This window comes from Dendrobium catenatum, unplaced genomic scaffold, assembly GCF_001605985.2.
Source record: "Dendrobium catenatum unplaced genomic scaffold, ASM160598v2 fragScaff_scaffold_864, whole genome shotgun sequence".
Lineage (NCBI taxonomy): Eukaryota > Viridiplantae > Streptophyta > Magnoliopsida > Asparagales > Orchidaceae > Dendrobium > Dendrobium catenatum.
The window spans coordinates 689404-708969 of record NW_021319326.1 but is presented as its reverse complement, the minus strand read 5'-3'; the positions used below and the strand labels follow the sequence as shown (position 1 = coordinate 708969).

The window sequence follows — 19566 nt, the reverse complement described above, 5'->3', positions numbered from 1 at the left end:
CTAATGATTAAAATAACATGATGATGATTTAGATATCATTTTCGCGACAGTTTTCTTATTATTTTTTAAAACAAAATTTAATGCAAAAATATTTTTTAAAAAATTTATCACAGTAAAAAAAGCTATCCCAAATGAAGTCGATTGTAAACACAATTCTATCCTAATTGAAAACGTATGGTTACATATATTGCCAGCTCAAAATTGTTTTATAACTGAATTGGTTCGATTTTAAGTAAATTCGGCTACAATCTGGTTGATTTCAAGCCAACTTAAAAATAAATCGAGCAAACTCAAATAATATTTGTTAAATCTAATTTGATGCATAAACCATTATTTATATGTATAATTTAAAAAATGTTTCTATTATTAAATAATTAAAAGTGATTAAAATTATTAAATGATAACTAAATTTTGGATTTTAATTGTCTATTAATGATTTGCATAATCATTTGAAAATAAACTTATGTGTATATACACCGTTCTATAAGGATTATTTATATACAAGAGTAAGAATATTTTACTTCTATGCGTATATTATAATATATATAATGGGTTTAATAAAAATATCATTTTAAATACTTTTTTTTTAGTCAAATTTTTTAGGTTATGTCTTTTTTTTTAATAATAAGCTGAATTAATTAAGGATTATATATATTCTTTTTATATTTAATTATTCATAATAATATGCCGCCACCCAAAAAAATAAGGCTTATTCTGCCCTTGCAATAGAGCCAATCCTGAGTTTAATTGTTCTAAATCATATAAACTTTAAAATTCGAAATAAATAAATAAACAAAATTATCAAATTTAATAATTGTCAATCGAAAATTTTTCAAACTTTAATCTACAAAGAATTTGCAATTTGGCGTTAAATGCCTATTTCCACTGAAACAGCCCCTTAGCTCTGGCCAAAATTATTGTCCAGGTGACCGGAGCCAAAAGCGTTAGTTCGGACAGCCAATAAAAATTGCCGCGTCACCTTGCGCTTTAGTTGCGCTTTTTGACTTGGCGCTAGTTGCCGCTTTTACTGTTGCGCTTATTGCCGCTTTGACTTTGCGCTTTATTGCGCTTTGTTGCCGCTTTGTTGCGCTTATAGTTGCTTTATTGCGCTAATTTTAAAATAATATTTTATATTATTCCTAACCATCTCGTGCGTTCGGCCACCTGATCCCAATAATTCTGCCCTTTATTGTCAGTGACCGGAGCCAATAAGGTTAGTTCGGACAGCAATAAAAATTTGACCCGCAGTCACCTTGCGCTTTAGTTGCGCTTTTTGAACTTGCGCTGTTAGTTGCGCTTGGTGCGCTTTAGTTGCGCTTTTTGACTTGCCGCTTAGTTGCGCTTGGTTGCGCTTGGTTGCGCTTTAGTTGCGCTTTAGTGCCTAATTTTAAAAAATATTTTAATTAATTATCCTAACCTATCTCTGCTCGTCACCTGACCCAATAATTGCCCTTGCTCTGACAGTCACGCCACTCTCGGCCGCGCCTTTCATTTTACCGCGACGAACAACCATGGAGAAAAGCCCAAAAGGACGAGAAAAAGCGCCGCCTACCGGCGATCCGAGTCCAGGAGAAGAAGAGGCTGAATCCTATCTGTCTCAAAAAAAATCCTCCGCCTCTCCCTGGCGAATGCCTCTGCCCCTCTCGAGCCCTCGAAGCCGTTTTAAGCTTCAGGCGCGACATAGTTGAAGCTGGGTCAACGAAAAAGCCGTTATCTCTCTCGTTTCTGGCCTTTATCGCCCCGCTTACGCGTTAAATTCGGCGGATCCTCGCGACCTCGCTACCAAAAAATCCAGTCCTTATCTTGAGTTCCGCAGGTAGTTTATCTGTTCACTCAGAATTCCGCTGTCTTCCGCGTGTTCGCAAGGTTTCTGGAAATATTTTTGAATTTTATCTATTCCGTGAGTTAGGGACGGAATGAACTGTTTGCACCCATGTTTTATCCGAAGAACACAGAACTACTTAACGCTTCAGCTCAACCAAGTCGGCGAAAGGTCTATGTGCAGAAGGATGTTTTTGGAATGAGTTTGTTAATACTCCTACTGAGCTTTATTTTTTCAACATAAATGTTTTCTGTCTAGTGCGACAGGTGGCGATTTTTTACTGGGAAGAGGAAACGAAAAAAAAAAAAAGACTAAAGCCAAAGCGCGATTAGTTTTTGGATCAGAACTGTGAAGGAAACTTCATGAATTGTTGTACTGCAAATCAGTGTTTTACGGCGCACCGAAACTTACTATTTATTTTTAATGAGAAAATTCCATTTGGCTCATTCACACGTTTAACAGTGCTCCTTGGTTTTTACCATGATTGTCTTATCAAAATGTTTATTATATATATAATATATATATATTATATATATATAATAATATATAATATATACTTTCTTGAAAAGTATTTGTATTTGCATATAGTCACATAGAAGAGACTTTGAGATTTTATTTGGCTTTCTGCCTTAGGAAAGTCACTGCCACCATAATTACTTTGAATACGCCATTCTGTATAAATTTCCAAGTCCCGCCTCTTCCATCCGCTCTTGATTTGTGGAATAATCAATCCTATTTTTATCATTTTATTTCAATTGCTCTTTCCCTTTACAATTTAAAGCCATGTAATATTTTAGGTGAACTTTAAATTGACAAAGCCAAGTCATTTCATATCGGAATGCTGTATTTCCTCAACATTAACTAAGAAGCTTGTAGAAATTAATATTGTGTCTAAGCTTGTCTTTTGCTCTAACTAAAATTTGCAATGATGCGCATGAAACAACCTTATTCCTTGTCTTAAATGCCAACATTTTTTGAAGCTGCGATTACTTCTGGAATTTTTTTTTTCATTTAATTCGGAAATCATACAAGAAGGTCATCTTCACTGACTTGCATAAACGTTCATTGATTGGTAATTATTCTTCAATCTGGGTAAAATTTAATATTGTTTTATAGTAGATGTCTTTTCTTGAGGCCATGGTGATTGGCAAAAGGAGAAAAAATCCTGAGAATACCAGCTTAGTTTCCTAAGACTTAAAGAAGTTTGCTAGCTTTATTGTTCCTTGTTTGTTTTATAGAACTGTATTTTTTATAAAATATTGTTGCATCAGGCGAAAGCATTGTCATTATGACTTTCAAGTTGCTGGGGCAACATATGATGAAGCATCTGGTGTCAAAAAAGTGGAAGGAATATGGAATCCACCTTCTCTAAAATATGAACTTGATCTGAATGGATCTGACGATTCCTACTGTCATTAGCAAGATACAAAGCCTATGAAACAACTCCTCTTCGACAGTCTGCAGGACATCAAGAAAAACATGAAGTAAGAAAAAGTACTAGTTTTAGATGTATGTAGTGGGTGTGGTTGTGTATATAAATAAATATATAATATATATATAATATATGGATTTGTTTTTAACTTAAGTGCGTTTTAAATTTTAATCTAAGTGATTACCAAACATAAAAAATTCTGAGCTCGCCAAAGTCCTCATTAATGTGCAAACTTTCTATATTAAGATAAAGCACCCGTTTAAATGGGCGGACTTATAATGATTAGAACTAAGCTAAGTAGTAGCCATTATAGACAAATAACAAAAAAAAATATGATTACCAATAAGTCGCCCTCGCCCGACTTAAACGGACGACTTAACCATTGTTAATTAAAAAAAAATTATAAATACTATCAATGCATTTTTTCAGTGTGTATCAAATCAAATCTACAAAGGTTGTATTGTCAAATCATTTTATTTGACATATCATTATTGTTGTCAAATCACTTATATAAAATGACAAACTTAGTGCTTTTCAATTAGTTTATAATGATATCTTGTGACATTATTCTCCCAATCTCGCATGATAGTAAAACATGCCAAATACCAGTGTTTACACCCAGATAAATTCTGACCAATTAGTTAATTGCGTTTCAAACTCATTGAGGCATTAAAATCAGTCATTTTTTATTTTGTGATCAATTAATTTTTGCACATCATCTAGATGGATAGTTCTTTATAAATTGACAATCATATTCTGTTAGGATCAAAGTAAAAACTAATATCCCTGGCATTCATATCTAAAATGTATCGAGCCAAAAGTATTCAGATTGAAAAAAATTCTTTGAAGCAATTTGAATGGAGTAGCAGTCGAGTTCATAGAATGTTAAACATTACAACTGATGATTTACATTAGATGAGAAGGATTATAACAAATCATCTATCATGTGGATAGATTCATGATCAGACTAAGGATGACTACATGCAATGAGAGACACACATAATCTATGAGATATCCATCTACAGATGGAGCGTTGTGAATGAACGGTGAAAATATATGCAAAGGGATGTTTCGCAACAGCATTCACATTAGCGTCGATTAAAACGCTAAGGCAGATTTGTTAAAAATTAACGCCATGAAGCATGGACTCGTTCAAGCGATGATGGTGGACAAATCCCCCAACGTTGGACTTGATAATGCTCACTGATCCTTTATCTGGGAATGAGATACTATGGTTATGCATTCCTGATTCAAGACATACGAGAATTGATTTTATGCCTGTGTAGCAGAGAAGACTTCTTAATGTAGGACTGCAATAATGCATCCAACATTGGTTTAAATAGAAAATTGGTGGCTATCCACACAAATCTAACTCTAAAGCTCCACTCGCATCGTACTACAAAGTGTTGAAGGACTTCACAATCTTTAGAACTTCATATATTGTGCTAGAAACCGTATAACAAGCAAGCACGTACATTTTCAATATACAGACATATACGTAGACAATCATAAAAACTAAGAAGTTCATTGATAATATTTTTTTACATCTCCACTAATGCATCATCGTATAAATGCTAAATATCTATAAACTTGATTGCTTACCCTTCATTAATTCAATGCATTCAAATAATTTTTTCAATCGATACTTTTCTAGTTTATAATTTGATATAAATATTTTGGTACTAGTTACTTTGATCATAACAAGGAAAGAATTATAATTATAAAAGAACTTCATCTGGGTATAGGTACCAATAATAATTTGACTAAGAATAAAAAATATCTATTGACAGACCTAAATGAGTTAACGTAATAATTAATTTGGTTAGAAATTCATCTGTTACCACTCCACTGCATTTTCTACCCTCATTAGATAGGGAACTAAACGCACAATATATCATACAACTGATATGACAACACACAATAATCTTATAAAATGATTGACAAATACATAATATCTGCAATATAAAATGATTGACAATACAACTTCGTAGATTTGATTAAACAAACACAACCATAAAAAATGCATTGAATATACTCATAAAAATTATGATTTTTTTAATAACAGATAATCGTCCCCGTTAATATACGAACGACTTCTCTCATCTTACTCAACGCTGCGCGTGAGAGAGCTGGCTGTGCTGCACAAATAATGCCTAGATCTTCTATTTGCTATAACGGCTACTATTAGGCTTAGACCTAATCAGCATAAAGTTGCTATATTAACGGCAACTTATCTTAATATAGAAAAGTGTCCATTAAACGCTGCGATTTTGGCCAGTATTTTTTTTTTCGTGGTTAATCATCAATTAACAATTTAAACGACCACTTATTTAAAAAAAAACCATAATATATATATTATATAATAGTAGTTATACGTCACTTTAATTTATTATTCGGTTATAATAAATCTCCCTACCATACTATATATTATATATATATATATATATATACTCAATCCATTTTTTTAAATCAGAGAATTTAATCAGTTTCTAATAACTTTTGGATTTCCTCTATTATAAATTTTCTTCTCGAATTATTTATGTTGGACTACAAAATTTATTTATTGTATTCACAATATCTAGCCAAATGAATTTTTCTACCCCTATGTTGGGCCATATAAATCCTTCTCCATCATTGCTATCATTTCTAGTCCGTAATTCTTTTCTTTGGTAAAAACTGCAATTCTATTTATTATTGGCTATTTTAATTATTTTCTGTTGAATGTATCTCAAGTTATAACAGTTGCCTCAATTCCATTAGATTACCATATCTGTCAATTATAATAATGGCATTGTAATTAGCAAAACAAAAAATATTAACATGTCTATTTATTCAGCTTAAGATCTGATAAAACTCAATTAAATTTTTTTCTATTCATAAAAACTGATATATCTTTTCATTTCCTGTTATATGCATTATTCTAATAGTAAAAAAATTATTCAAATGGATCACTTGTTTTCTTGAAGCTTAAAATAATCAAACACATTGATTGTAATCCATTTATGTTACCAAAAGTGTTAATGAGATTCTCTTTATTTCATGTATTTCATTTCTTGTGGTATGTACAAAAATTAATATAATTGGTCTCCTTTCTTCGTGACCACTATCACATTCAGCCATCAACGTATGTTGATATTTGAAAGATAGAATGCATATATACTATTGAACTTCACAACCATTTTCATAATTCAGCACATCGAACCTATCTTTTTCCCATGAGTAAATGACCAAAAAATTCCTAGACTTTAGTGTGTCTGTTTAATTTTAATTTTTATGCTTCAATTAGCCCCTTAAACTCGCAAATTTAAAACTAATTGGTCTACTATTAATTTTGTTTTTTTATGGATTGGAAATTGTTTTTTTTGGCGTAAACCATTAGTTAAGCTGATATTAATAATGAGAATGACCCTAAAAGTATACTAATGGAAAACTTATCTCCATCAATTTTCATCCAAATAATTACCAAGTTGACTGTAGAACTATTTGGTTTATAAGTTGCTGGGTAAAAGAAATAAACTGAACATCTCTGTGAATTAAAATGGATAGGCTTAAAAAAAGTTCAGGTGCATTTTGTCATTTTTCGTTTTCCTAATGCTCTCCCTGATTTGGCTAGTACTCATTGTCTTTTATGATTCATGTTGCATGCCACCATACTAATTGGATTGTGCAACCAACCATACTCAATTGATATCTTTAATGTACTTTTTTCTGATGACATTATACTTGAGTTTACGTTCATAGATATTTGTTGGATAGAAATTATTGGCATCTGTTTGTATTGTATGTTCAAGCTGCTTTGTATTTTTACTTTGGCTTATATCAAAAGCAAAAATTAAAATAAAAATAAAGAAAAAATAAATAAAAAACAGTTTTCTTCTTATATTTGTGTTCAAATTTGTGGCAGTGTTAGTATGCGAAATCATCTCTAGAAGATTCAGCTGATAGTGATACGAGTCAATTGAAGTGATGAGTTGAGCACTCTAATGCGAAGCTGATACACAAACCAATAGTCCTGCTTTAAAATATCCATATCTTTACTTTTAATCTATTATTTGAGTTATTTTGTTGACCACCTGTATAATTTTACCAAGTCAGCATGCATTTTTCTAAATTCTTAGTTCTTGTATATCCCTTCCATATTTTAGAAAATTTCACTTAATGATAGCACCTAGAGATATTCTGTCAGTAGACCAATTGTTTTTTCCTGAGAATTGATCCATCGTCACAAAAAGAAAAATTATAGCTGAAGAAGCAAACAACCTTTGCAAAAGTCTTCAAAAATTTCAAATAAAAAAGGAAGCTAGTTCAAGCTCGTTGTCTTCCTTATTGAAAAAGCAGGTACAAGTAATATTAAAAAGCTAATAGGTATTAGAATGAGGATTGATTTCTGAGATTTTGTCCTCACCTAAAAAATTGATTTTGCTCACCCTCAAAATTTATTTTTAAATATTTATGGAACAATTTTGAGATTTAATATTATATATTATAATTCCCAAAGAGAGTCAAGATTAATATTTTATGTGATCAAATGATCTAAGATGATCCTCTCTAAGGTTGATATAAATAATGTAAATATAATAAGATGTTCTAAACTTCTAATCTAAATTTTGAAATAAATAAATAAACAATTTATCTAAATTTAGTTAATTTTATCATATATAATAATTTTCAAAATTTAATAAAAAAAAAATTTAATGCAATTTGGGTTGAATACTACTTGCGCTGAAACAGCCCTTTGCTCTTGAACAATTATTAGGTCCGGTGACTGGACGTAGCTTACTTGCAGTCACCATTGAGTTATCCGGTATTTGCTCGGTATTGCTTGACAATAACGAGAAATACCGCTATGTGGAGACCAATATCGAATAATACCGACCAAATTTTTCTAAAAAAAACACGATATTGCTCGATATTTATCTTCACATAATTATATTTCTGATTATTGCCCAACAAAATTCACAAATAAGTAGGCGCGATGTAGTGCAGGCCGAACGTAGCTATGCGGTGACAGAACAAATAAAATTTCCTTGCTCTGAATCACGCTCTACTTCCCGGCCGCGCCTTTCGATTTACGGCGACGAACAACCATGGGGAGGAAAGCCCAACAGGACGAGAAAGCTCGGCCTGCCGGCGATCCCGAGTCCGAGGAGAAGAAGAGGCTGAGATCCCTAGCCGTCTCAAAAAAAATCCTCCGCCGCTCGCCGGCGAATGCCTCTGCCCCTCTCGAGCCCTCGAAGGCCGTTGTTAAGCTTCAGGGCCGCGACATAGTGAAGCGGGGTCAACGAAAAAGCCGTTATCTCTTCTCTTTTCCGGGCCTTATCGCCCCGCTTACCGGCGGTAAGATCGGCGATCTCGCGGACCTCGCTACCAAAAATCCAGTCCTTTACCTTGAGTTCCCGCAGGTAGTTTATCTGTTCAGCTCTAGAATCCGCTTTCTTCCCTTTTCGCAAGGGTTTCTTGAAATATTTTGAATTTTATCTATTTCCGTGAGTTAGGGACGGATGAAGCTGTTTGGCACCCATGTTTATCCGAAGAACAAGTACTTAACGCTGCAGCTCACCAAGTCGGCGAAAGGGGTTATGTGCGAGGATGTTTTTGAGAGTTTGGTAATTGCTCCTGACTTGAGCTTTATTTTTTCAACATAAATGTTTTTCTGTCTAGTGCGACAGGTGGCGATTTTTTACGGGAAGATGAAACGAAAAAAAAAAAAAGACTAAAGCCAAAGGCGGATTAGGTTTTTTGGATCAGAACTGGAAGGGGAAACTTCATGAGATTGTGTACTGCAGAATCAGTGTTTTAGGGGCACCGGAAACTTACTATTTATTTTTAATGAAAGAATTCCATTTGGCTCATTCACACGTTTAACAGTTGCTCTCTGGTTTTTACTATGATTGTCTTATCAAAATGTTTTATTTGATGATATATATATATATATATATATATACTTCTTGAAGTATTTGTATTTGCATATAGTCACATAGAAGGAGAACTTTGAGATTTTATTTGGCTTTCTGCCTTAGGAAGTCAGTTGCACCATAATTACTTTGAGATACGCCATTCTGTATAAATTTCCAAGTCCCTGCTCCTTCCATCCTCTCTTTGATTTGTGAGAATATCAATCTATTTTTTATCATTTTATTTTCAATTGCTCTTTCCCTTACAATTTAAATTGCCTTGTAATTATTTTAAGGTGAACTTTAAAGTTGGACAAAGCCCAAGTCATTTTCATATCGGAATGCTGTATTTCCTCAACATTACTAAGAAGCTTGTAGAAATGTAATATTGTGTCTAAGCTTGTTCTTTGCTTAACTAGAAATTTGCAATGATGTGCATGAAACACCTTTATTCCTGTTCTTAAAGCCAACATTTTTGGGCTGGATTACTCCTGGAATTTTTTTTTTTTTCATTTAATTGTGAATCATACAAGGTCATTCTTTCACTTGACTTTTGCATAACGTTTCATTATGGTAGTTATTCTTGTCCATCTGGGTAATTTAATTATTTTATAGTAGATTGTCTTTTCTGAGGCATGGTGGATTGGGCAAAAGGAGAAAAATCCTGAGGAATACCAGCTTGAGTTTCCTAAGGACTTAAAGGAGGTTTGCTAGCTTTATTGTTTCCTTGTTTTGTTTTTATAGAACTGTATTTGTTTATAAATATTGTTGCATAAGGGAAAGGATTGTGATTATGACTTCAAGGGTGGTGCTGGGGCAACATATGATGAAGCATCTGGTGGTCAAAAAAGTGGGAAGGAATATGTGAATCCACCTTCTCCTGATAATGAACTTGAGTCTGATGGATCTGACGATTTTTCTACTGTCATTAGCAAGGATGCAAAGATGCCTATTGAAACAACTCCTCTTCGACAGTCTGCAAGGACATCAAGAAAAACATTGAAGTAAGAAAAAGTTACTAGTTTTTATGTATGTATGTATGTGTGTGTGTGTGTGTGTGTCTATATATATATATATATATATATGGGTTTTTTTTTAATTAAGTATCGTTTAAATTTTAATTAAGTGATTAACCAACATAAAAAAATTCTAAGCTCGCCAAAGTCGCTCATTTAATGTGCAACTTTTCTATATTAAGATAAGTCACCCGTTAAATGGGCGACTTATAATGATTAGACTAAGCTAAGTTAGGTAGCCATTATAGACAAATAACAAAAAAATATGATTACCAATAAGTCGCCCTCGCCCGTTAAACGGACGACTTACCATTGTTAATTAAAAAAAATTATAAGTACTATTCAATGCATTTTTTCTGAGTTGTGTTATCAAATCAAATCTACAAAGTTGTATTGTCAAATCATTTTATATTGACATATCATTATTTGTTGTCAAATCACTTTATAATGACAACTTAGTGTCTGTTGTCATATTAGTTTATAATGATATCTTGTGACATTGATTCTCCCAATCTCGCATGATAGTAGAAACATGCAATACAGTGGTACACCTAGATAAATTTCTGACCAATTAGTTATTGCGTTGTCAACTCATTTAGTCATGTAAAATCAGCCATTTTTTTATTTTTGATCAATTAATTTTTGCACATCTATCTAGATGGAGTTCTTCTATAAATTGACAATCATATTCTTGTTAGGATCAAAGTAACTAATATCCTGCATTCATATCTAAATGTATCGAGCCAAAAGTATCAGATTGAAAAAAATTCTTTGAAGCAATTGATTATGGAGGGTAGCAGTCGAGTTCATAGATGTTAAACATTTACAATTGATGATACATTAGATGAGAAGGATATAACAAATCATATCTATCGATGTTGTATAGATTCATGATCAGATAAGGATGACTACATGTTATGAGAGACACACATAGATCTTATGAGATATCCATCTTACAGGTATGGAGCGGGTTTGAATGAGGACGGTTGAAAATATATGCAAAGGGAGGTTTCACAACATGCATCACATTTAGCGTCGATTAAAACGCTGAAGGCTAGATTTGTTAAAATTAAACGCCATGAAGATGGATCGTTCAAGGAGATGGTGGACAACCCAACGTCGGCTGATATTGCTCACTGTATCCTTTATCGGGAATGAGATACTAAGGCTTATGCATTCCTGATCAAGACATACGAGAATTTGAGTTTTATGCCTGGTAGACAGAGGAAGGACTTTCTTAATGTAGTGGACTGATAATGCATCCAACATTGGTTTAAATAGAAATTTGATTGCTATCCTACACAAATCTAACTCTAAGCTCGCACTCGCATCGTACTACAAAAGTGTTGAAGGACTTTCACATTCTTAGAACTTTCATAGATTGTGCTAGTAACCTATAACAAGCAAGCACGTACATTTTCATAATACAGACATATACGTAGACAATCATAAAACTTAAGAAGTTCATTGATAATAATTTTTTTAGCATTCTCCACTAATGCATCATCAGTTATAAATGCTAAATATCTATAAACTCGACTGCTACCCTTCATAATCAATTGCTTCAAAGTAATTTTTTCAATCTGATACTTTCTAGTTTGATACATTTTGATATAAATATTTTGGGTGCTAGTTACTTTGATCATAACAAGGAAAGAATTATTAATTTATAAGAGAACTTCATCTGGGTATAGGTGCAATAATTAATTGACTAGGAATAAAAAATATCTGATTTGACATGAGTAAATGAGTTAACGTAATAATTAATTGGTTAGAAATTCATCTGGGTGTACCACTCCACTGCATGTTTCTACCCTCATGTGAGATTAGGGGAACTAAGGTCACAAGATATCATTACAAACTGATATGACAATACACAATAATCTGTTATTATAAAGTGATTTGACAATACATAATGATCTGTCAATATAAAATGATTTGACAATACAACTTCGTAGATTTGATTTAACAACACAACTCATAAAATATGCATTGAATAGTATTCATAAAAATATGATTTTGTTTTTTTAATTAACAAGGATAAGTCCCCGTTAAACGGACGACTTATAGTAAGTCTCCTGTTAAACGGGCGTCTTATTGATAATCACCTTTTTTCGTTATTTGTCACGGCTACTTGATTTAGCTTAGCCTAATCAGCATAAGTTGCCTGTTTAACGGGCAACTTATCTTAATATAGAAAAGTTGCCCATTAAACGTACGATTTTGGCCAGCTAATTTTTTTTTTCGTTGGTTAATCACTTAATTAAAATTTAAACGATACTTAGTTTAAAAAAAAACTATATATATATATATATACTGCAATTCATTTGTTTTAAATCAGAGACATTTGAATCAGTTTCTTATATAACTTTTGGGATTGCCTCTATTAAATTTTCTTCTCCAATTATTTATGTTGGGCTACATTAAATGTTATTGTTATTGTATTCACAATATCTAGCCAAGTGAATTTTGGTCTACCCCTGATTGTTTGGGTTGGCCATATAAATCCTTCTGCTATCATTGCTATCATTTCTAGTCCTGTGAATTATTTTGCTTTTTGGTAAAACTGCAGATTCTAATTAATTATTGTGTCTATTTTAATTATTTCTCTGTTGAGATGTGATGCTGAAGTTATAACAGTTGCTCAATTCCATTAGATTACCATATCTGTCAATTATAATAATGGCATTGTAGTGGTAGCACAAAAATATTAACAAGTTTATTATTCTGCTTAGATGATGTGATAAAAACTCAATAATTGCTTTTTTTCTATCATTAACTGATAATCTTTTCATTTTTCCTTTTATATGCATTATTCTAATAGTAAAAAAATTTCATTCAAATGCTCACTTTGTTGTCTTAAGCTTGAATAATAATCAAAACACAGTGATTGTAATCCATTTGTTACCAAAATGTTTATGAGATTCTTCTTTAATTTCATGTATTTGATTTCTTGTTGGATATACAAAAAGTTAATATAGATTTTGGTCTCCTTTCTTTGTGGACCTCTATCAATTTAGCCATCACGCATGTTTTGATATATTTGAAAGTAGATTGCATACTATGTAACTTCATAACCTTTTTATATCAGACCCATCTTTTTCTCATGAGTAAATGGCCAAAATAATTCCTAGACTTTTTATGTGTGTCTATTTTAATTTTAGATTTTTTAGTGTTCAATTTAGCCCCTTAACTCATCAAATTTGAACTAATTTGGTTCTACTATTAATTTTGTTGTTTTATTGGATGGAAATTGGTGGAGCAAAGCTTTTCCTGAGGGCATTTGTTGTTTTTAGGGTTAATTCATTAGTTTAAGCTGATATTAAGTAATGAGAATAACCCTAAAAAGTATACTAATGGAAAACATATCTCCATCAATTTTCATCCAAAGTAATGACCAAGTTGATGGTAGAACTTAATTGGTTCAAATTTTGTTGGTTAAAGAAATAAATTGAATGTCTCTGTGATTAAAATGGATAGGCTTAAAAAGTTCAGGGTGCATTTTGGTCATTTGTCGTTTTCCTAATGCTACTCCCTTTGATTTGGCTAGTATCTCTATGTTGTCTTTTTATGATTTCATGTTGCATGCACCATACTAATTGGATAGTGTGCATACACCATACTAATTGGATAGTGTTTTTAGATGTGGACTTTTTTGCTGATGACATTAGGTACTTGATGTTTACGGTTCATAGATATTTTGTTGGATAGAATTATTATGGCATCTGTTTGTATTGGTATGTTTTCAAGCTTGCTTTGTATGTTACTTTGCTTATATCAAAAGCAAAATAAAATAAAAATGAAATAAAATAAAATAAAAACAGTTTTCTTTCTTTTATTATTTTGTGTTCAAATTTTGTGGCAGTGTTAGTTATGCAGAATCATCTTCTGAGAAGGATTCAGCTGATAGTGATACTGAGGCAATTGAAGTGGATGAGTTGAGGATCAATGCTGAAGCTGATACAAAAGCCAATAGTCCTGCTTTAAGAAATATCCATATTTTACTTTTAATCTATATTGATGTTTTTTTTGGACCACCTGTATATTTTACCAAGTGCTACATGCATTTTTAATTCTTAGTTCATTGTTATCCCCTTCCATGATTTTAGAAATTTCCTTAATTGATAGCACCTAGAGATGATTTCGGTGTAGTAGGACCAATTGTTTGTTCTCCTGAGAATGATGCCATCGTCACAAAAGAAAATTTAGCTGAAGAAGCAAAGCAAACCTTGCAAAAGTCTTCTAGAAAATCTCCAAATAAAAAAGGGAAGCTAGTTCAAGCTCGGTTGTCTTCCTTATTTGAAAAAGTAGCTGACAAGGTGAGATATTAAAAGCGAATAGAGTATTAGAATCTGTACAATATTTATGTTTGCTTCTTTTTGGTTATTGTTTATTGCATATATGTTATTGTAGCATTAAGTGGTTTTTATAGTGATCGCAAATGTTATGTCAAAATATTTCTTTTGAAATTTTTTTTAATGATTTCAAGTTATATTGATTTTTTTTTTCATAACTACTAACTATTCTGGCTAGACTAGGACAATATTGGTGACAATTGACTTGCACTTTATGTTTTAATGGAGATTTGCTTGTGTTTGTATCTTTAATTCATATTAGTGATTCAAATAATTTTGCAACTACTTCCATATAAATTTGAATATTTAAATGATCAAAGTTTTTTAATTTATTTTTTGTCTTAATTTTTTTTAGTTGTAGGACTCAACTTTGGATAATTGATTGATCATTTAGGCGTCCACCTAAGAAGAATCATAGGGGTGACTTCTACACTTAGGGAGGGCTAACTTCTAGAAGAATTCTAGGAGATGATAAAATGTTGACCTCACCAAAATTGAGGTTAACATAATTCTAAATCAAGACTAGACAAGTAGGCCACCATTAGCTTTTCATTTCAGGTTGCACTGCTTGGGCAGGTGCCCTTCTTTTTCAATTACTCTAGTAATCCACATGTACTTGAAATGTTGTCTTTTTTCTTGCAGAAGTTGTTGGATAAAATTCACAGTTGTTTTCACCGATTTCTGTTTTACAATAGTTGGAACCTCCTTTATACTAAACTAGTTGATTTTAATACCCGTCCTTTTAAAGATAGCCTGGTCGTTAAAAAAGTCTTTGATGTTGTATCTTCTTGCGAGACACATGCAGAACCAAGCCCTTCTTTTCCAAGATGATTGATAGAAAATTAAAATGAAGAAATTATGCAGAGGATGAGATAAAATGTTTTGAAAATCAGATAACATTAAAGTCCTTTCAAAGAATTGGGAACATATATGGTACTTACGATGAAAGCCTGAATTTATCCCTTTTTTGAACTTCTTAATGATGTTTTAAAACAACCAGCAATTTGAACTCACAGTTATAGGTCCATGAATGAGATGAAGTTTGTTCTTGATGAAGATTAATTCTTCTTAACGTTTCATGTACTGCCTGTAGAGGTCCAGATTCTGAAATAAATTGTGGATTGAAGATTTACTTGATTAACTTCCTTTCATTTTTGGTTCATGATTTTGGATTGGCTAACTAAAACCTTGTGAACAAAAAAAGTTGAAATTCGAATGAGCGGCTTCATTAGTAAGCAAGGTTCTTGTAGTTTGTATGCTTTGTGTAACGTTTGGGTGTTTTGGTCATAGCTTGTTTTTTATTAGACAGCTAGTTTTGCTGCACATATGTCAGGATTGGATCACTTTTCGCTTTAATTTTTTGCCTCACTTGAATTTTAGTGTATCTTGTTTTTTCTTTTTCAGAATTACTTTTGTAATGTGGCAATCCTTATTTTAAATTATACATCTCTTTATGATGATGTCTGTGATGATTCAACCGTTTTTATACTTTCAGCAGTTATATAATTGCACTGCATGCTTTTCTATTTGAGCTGTCCTGTACGATGTCCTCGTATGAATTTTTTGTATCCATGTGTTGTCTCTTTTGATTATATGATATTTTATGGATCTACAAAATCTGCTTTCTGTTTTTTGCTTTATAATTTTTTTGTTTAATTTATTTTTTATCTTAATATTTTCAGAAATCTAAGCGGACCGAGGATGATACTCTTGGGACAAAAAGTAACTTTTCTAGAAAGCTTTTCTTGAAGGTTCATTTTTTTATTCTGCTAAATCCTTAAAGTCAGCTCAAGACAGATAAATATGTGCTTGTTTTATTATGGTCATCTTTAATACTACCAGGTCCTAGTGGTAAGAGGCAGCGGCTTCTTGCAAAGGAAAAGACTGATGCAGTGATGGTAAGGAACCTTGTTAATATTTTCTTTGGTTAAATTATGTACGAAGATGTGTTATGTAATGCACATTGAAGTGCACGCTTTTGAAGCTTAATGTGAAACATAAAAGAAATGCCATCACATAGCCTTGAAATCGCTTAAGATGAAGCATTTGATTCACCAATCATATATTTTTTTATCATTAGAAATATTGTGTCAACAAAATACACTTTTAATTATAAATATCTCAAATTTTCATTGTTTTAGCTATAAATTTTGATGATTAATACAGCCGTTTGATACTAAGGAAGGCAAAAATGAGATTATATAAATTAGTTATGTCCAGAGAGGAGAGATTAATAGACTCTGATCTAGTTAGATTTTTTTTAAACTTAAAAATAATAGTATCTTGAATTGTAATTAGCTTTGAATAAGATGCATATATGCATGAATTTTAATTTAAATGAGATACTGCTGTATGATGATGGTCTTGCTAGTGCAACCTAAGATGAGATGCAGTGATGCACACTTAAGACATAAAAAAACTACAATCCATAGGTTATCAACTCTTAAATTTTGTAAAAATTAGTTGCCTTTAATTAGAAAATAAAGAACACATTTCTTTCATTTATTGCAATATTGTGATTATTGTAAAAAATTGAGATCCTACAAGAAAAATTGTGTGCAAAAATATAAACTTTCAGCAATGATTAAAATTCATACAACTAATAAGAATCTGACATTTAGAACAGTTTACAAAATTTTAATCATCCACGCACAACAATATTAAACCATTTAACATAATGAATACAACAACAAAACAACAACAACATCAAGCCTTTGTCCCACTACGTGGGGTCGGCTACATGAATCCTTTTTCGCCATTGTGTCTGGTTAAAAGTCAAATTCTCATTTAAATCTAATAAAGAAAAACCATTTCTAATATTTTCTAACCAAGTCTTTTTAGGTATACCTCTACTTTTCTAACCATTTGATTTCATTTTGTGTATTGAGCATTGAAGCTAAACAACCCTCGAACGCATCTGTGATGTACAAAGTTGTGCATTGACAAAAGCATCAAAGTTGTACATTTTCTTTGCTTCTGTTCAATGGCTTGAACTTGTCATGCACAATTGCTTTGAAAATTGGTTCCTGACGTATTGTGTGAAGTTTCTATTGTTTCTATCCTTTTTTTGCTAATTTACTGCACTGTGGTTAAAAATGTGAAACCAACTACATGCCCAAACAGCTTACCGCACGATACATGACATTGGCCATTTTTTTAATTGGCACCTGCACAGCTTTTCAATGAAAGTCAGTCTTTGGAAGCTAAGGCATTTTTTCATGGTTTAATTTTCTTTATTTTTTTCAGGCGAAAACTTCGAGCAACAAAGGCAAGAAGTCTCGTGGAAAGAGTGGTGGGTATCTGGTGTCCAAATTATTTTTTCATATAATATTTAAGTTCAATCTACATTGAAAACCATAGACTATTTTTTTTAAACTTCTTCGCTTGATGTTATGAATCTGAAAATTTGAAGACCGACCTCAATATAGTTAACATGCAATAGTATGCATTTAAGAAAGTTAAAATTCATTATTCTGTGCTTCAGGCAGTCTGCAAGTCAAATTTATACAACATTTGATTTCTTTCACATGCAGGGACTGGATCTAAAACTGAAGCCATGAAAAAGCGGTCTCAGGTATCAGATGATAAATTGATATGAGGAAATCTTTTTTCTGTTCACGACAATGTTTGGCTTGAAGTTTTTTATATTTATAAAGTGGTATAAGCATGTCACTGGCACTGTTCTCGTCTTCCAGATGTTTTATGCTTATATCATTTGGCAAAAATCTGAACTCTATCTATTGAGATATTATTTTCTTTGGTTTAAAAAGCCTTATGATTTTATTCTTTTGGTGCAATTTTCTCATAAGGCACATTTCCTAAGAGTGCTCAACATAATTACCCTTAGAGTTTCTGATAGGAAATACTTGAAATCAAGTAATTCCTACCCCAAAACTGAAGCGGAACCAGGGAAAAACTGCTGTCTCCAGCAGTGGACAGCAGTTTTTTTGCAGGAAACAGTGAGGAAACGCGAGAAAACTGAGATCCAACGCAAGCAACGCTAGTATTTTATTAGTAGACGAATAAAATTGCAAAGATACAATTTGTTCTTCAATTCGAGAGGAAGAACGTACTCTCCAAAGTCTCTGGCGAAGCCAAGAGCCCAAAACAAAACCTATATCTCAAAGAGAAAACTCAAATTCAAGATAAGATTCAAATTCCCCCCCAAACTCCTAATTATACAAAATTAATCATAAAGGACAATAATAAACTTCCTAAAACAGCCTTCTCATTCAAAATTTCCCTCCTAATCTCCCCCCAAGCTGCCTACGTGGACCTCACGTTTTTCCGCCCCGTCTGTTTCTCCGCCTGGAGTAACAGTGGACCGGTCCGGGTTGGACTGGTCCAGCCGGCCCCTCCTGGGCCGGCGTAACAAATGGATGCTATGCTATTTTTGTTATTGAGTAAAACAAATGATTGTTGATAAAATCATATTAAGATCGTTGTTTTAACTTTTTTAGTGTTGTAAAAGTTGTGGCTATTTAGTAAAATGGTTTTATGTTACGTATATGATTTGATTGAATGACTACCATGAATATTATTGTAACTTCATACAATTATTGTAAACTATCACAATGGTAATAAATATATCAAAATCAACTAATTAGTTCATTAGTTAATTAGGCAAGAAAGTTAAGATCCATAAAAAGTAATCTTTTGGGAAGCTAGGGGATTTGTTTGGGATTTCTCTTTTTGTTTTTCAAGAATACGTTTGTCTAGTCTGTTTCTTTAACTTTTTTTTTTTTAAGTTTTTAATCACTGACTTCAATCTAGCTCTGGCTGAAAGCACTTGACTGAAGTACGCTACTGGCCTGTGATTCTGCATCAACACCGCCCCTAACCCATATCCTGAGGCATCTGTCTCTACTACAAAAGACTGATCAAAGTCTGGAAGAGCTAGAACAGGGACCGTCGTCATGGCCGTCAGTAGTCTCTCTCACTTCCGATGTCTCCGGATTGGTCTTCATCTCCAATAGTTTCTTCATCATTTCTTCCATAGCCGCAAACCTCCTTTCCAACCTGTCATTGTTGGTGGAGACTTCCATGA

The 19566-nt window shown here is 32.4% G+C and overlaps 1 protein-coding gene across 5 annotated transcripts in view; it reads left to right on the top strand.

The window, feature by feature from the left end:
- The first annotated feature begins 8254 nt into the window (after positions 1-8254).
- LOC110096356 (DNA-binding protein RHL1) overlaps positions 8255-19566 on the top strand; it is a 21473-nt gene continuing 10161 nt past the window's right edge. For 3 of the 5 annotated variants that reach the window (XR_003701563.1, XR_003701564.1, XM_020822257.2), the window contains exons 1-10: positions 8257-8656; positions 8750-8860; positions 9767-9853; positions 9926-10152; positions 14030-14154; positions 14296-14483; positions 16202-16241; positions 16362-16417; positions 17766-17811; positions 18053-18093. Coding sequence is in view for 1 of the 5 variants with exons in the window: in XM_020822257.2 (XP_020677916.1) it covers positions 8342-8656; positions 8750-8860; positions 9767-9853; positions 9926-10152; positions 14030-14154; positions 14296-14483; positions 16202-16241; positions 16362-16417; positions 17766-17811; positions 18053-18093 (1236 nt within the window). In the remaining 4 variants the exon portion in view is untranslated. Of the gene's footprint in view, positions 8657-8749; positions 8861-9766; positions 9854-9925; positions 10153-14029; positions 14155-14295; positions 14484-16201; positions 16271-16361; positions 16418-17765; positions 17812-18052; positions 18094-19566 lie in introns of all 5 variants that reach the window. The other 2 variants (XR_003701566.1, XR_003701565.1) reach the window with 1 other exon arrangement.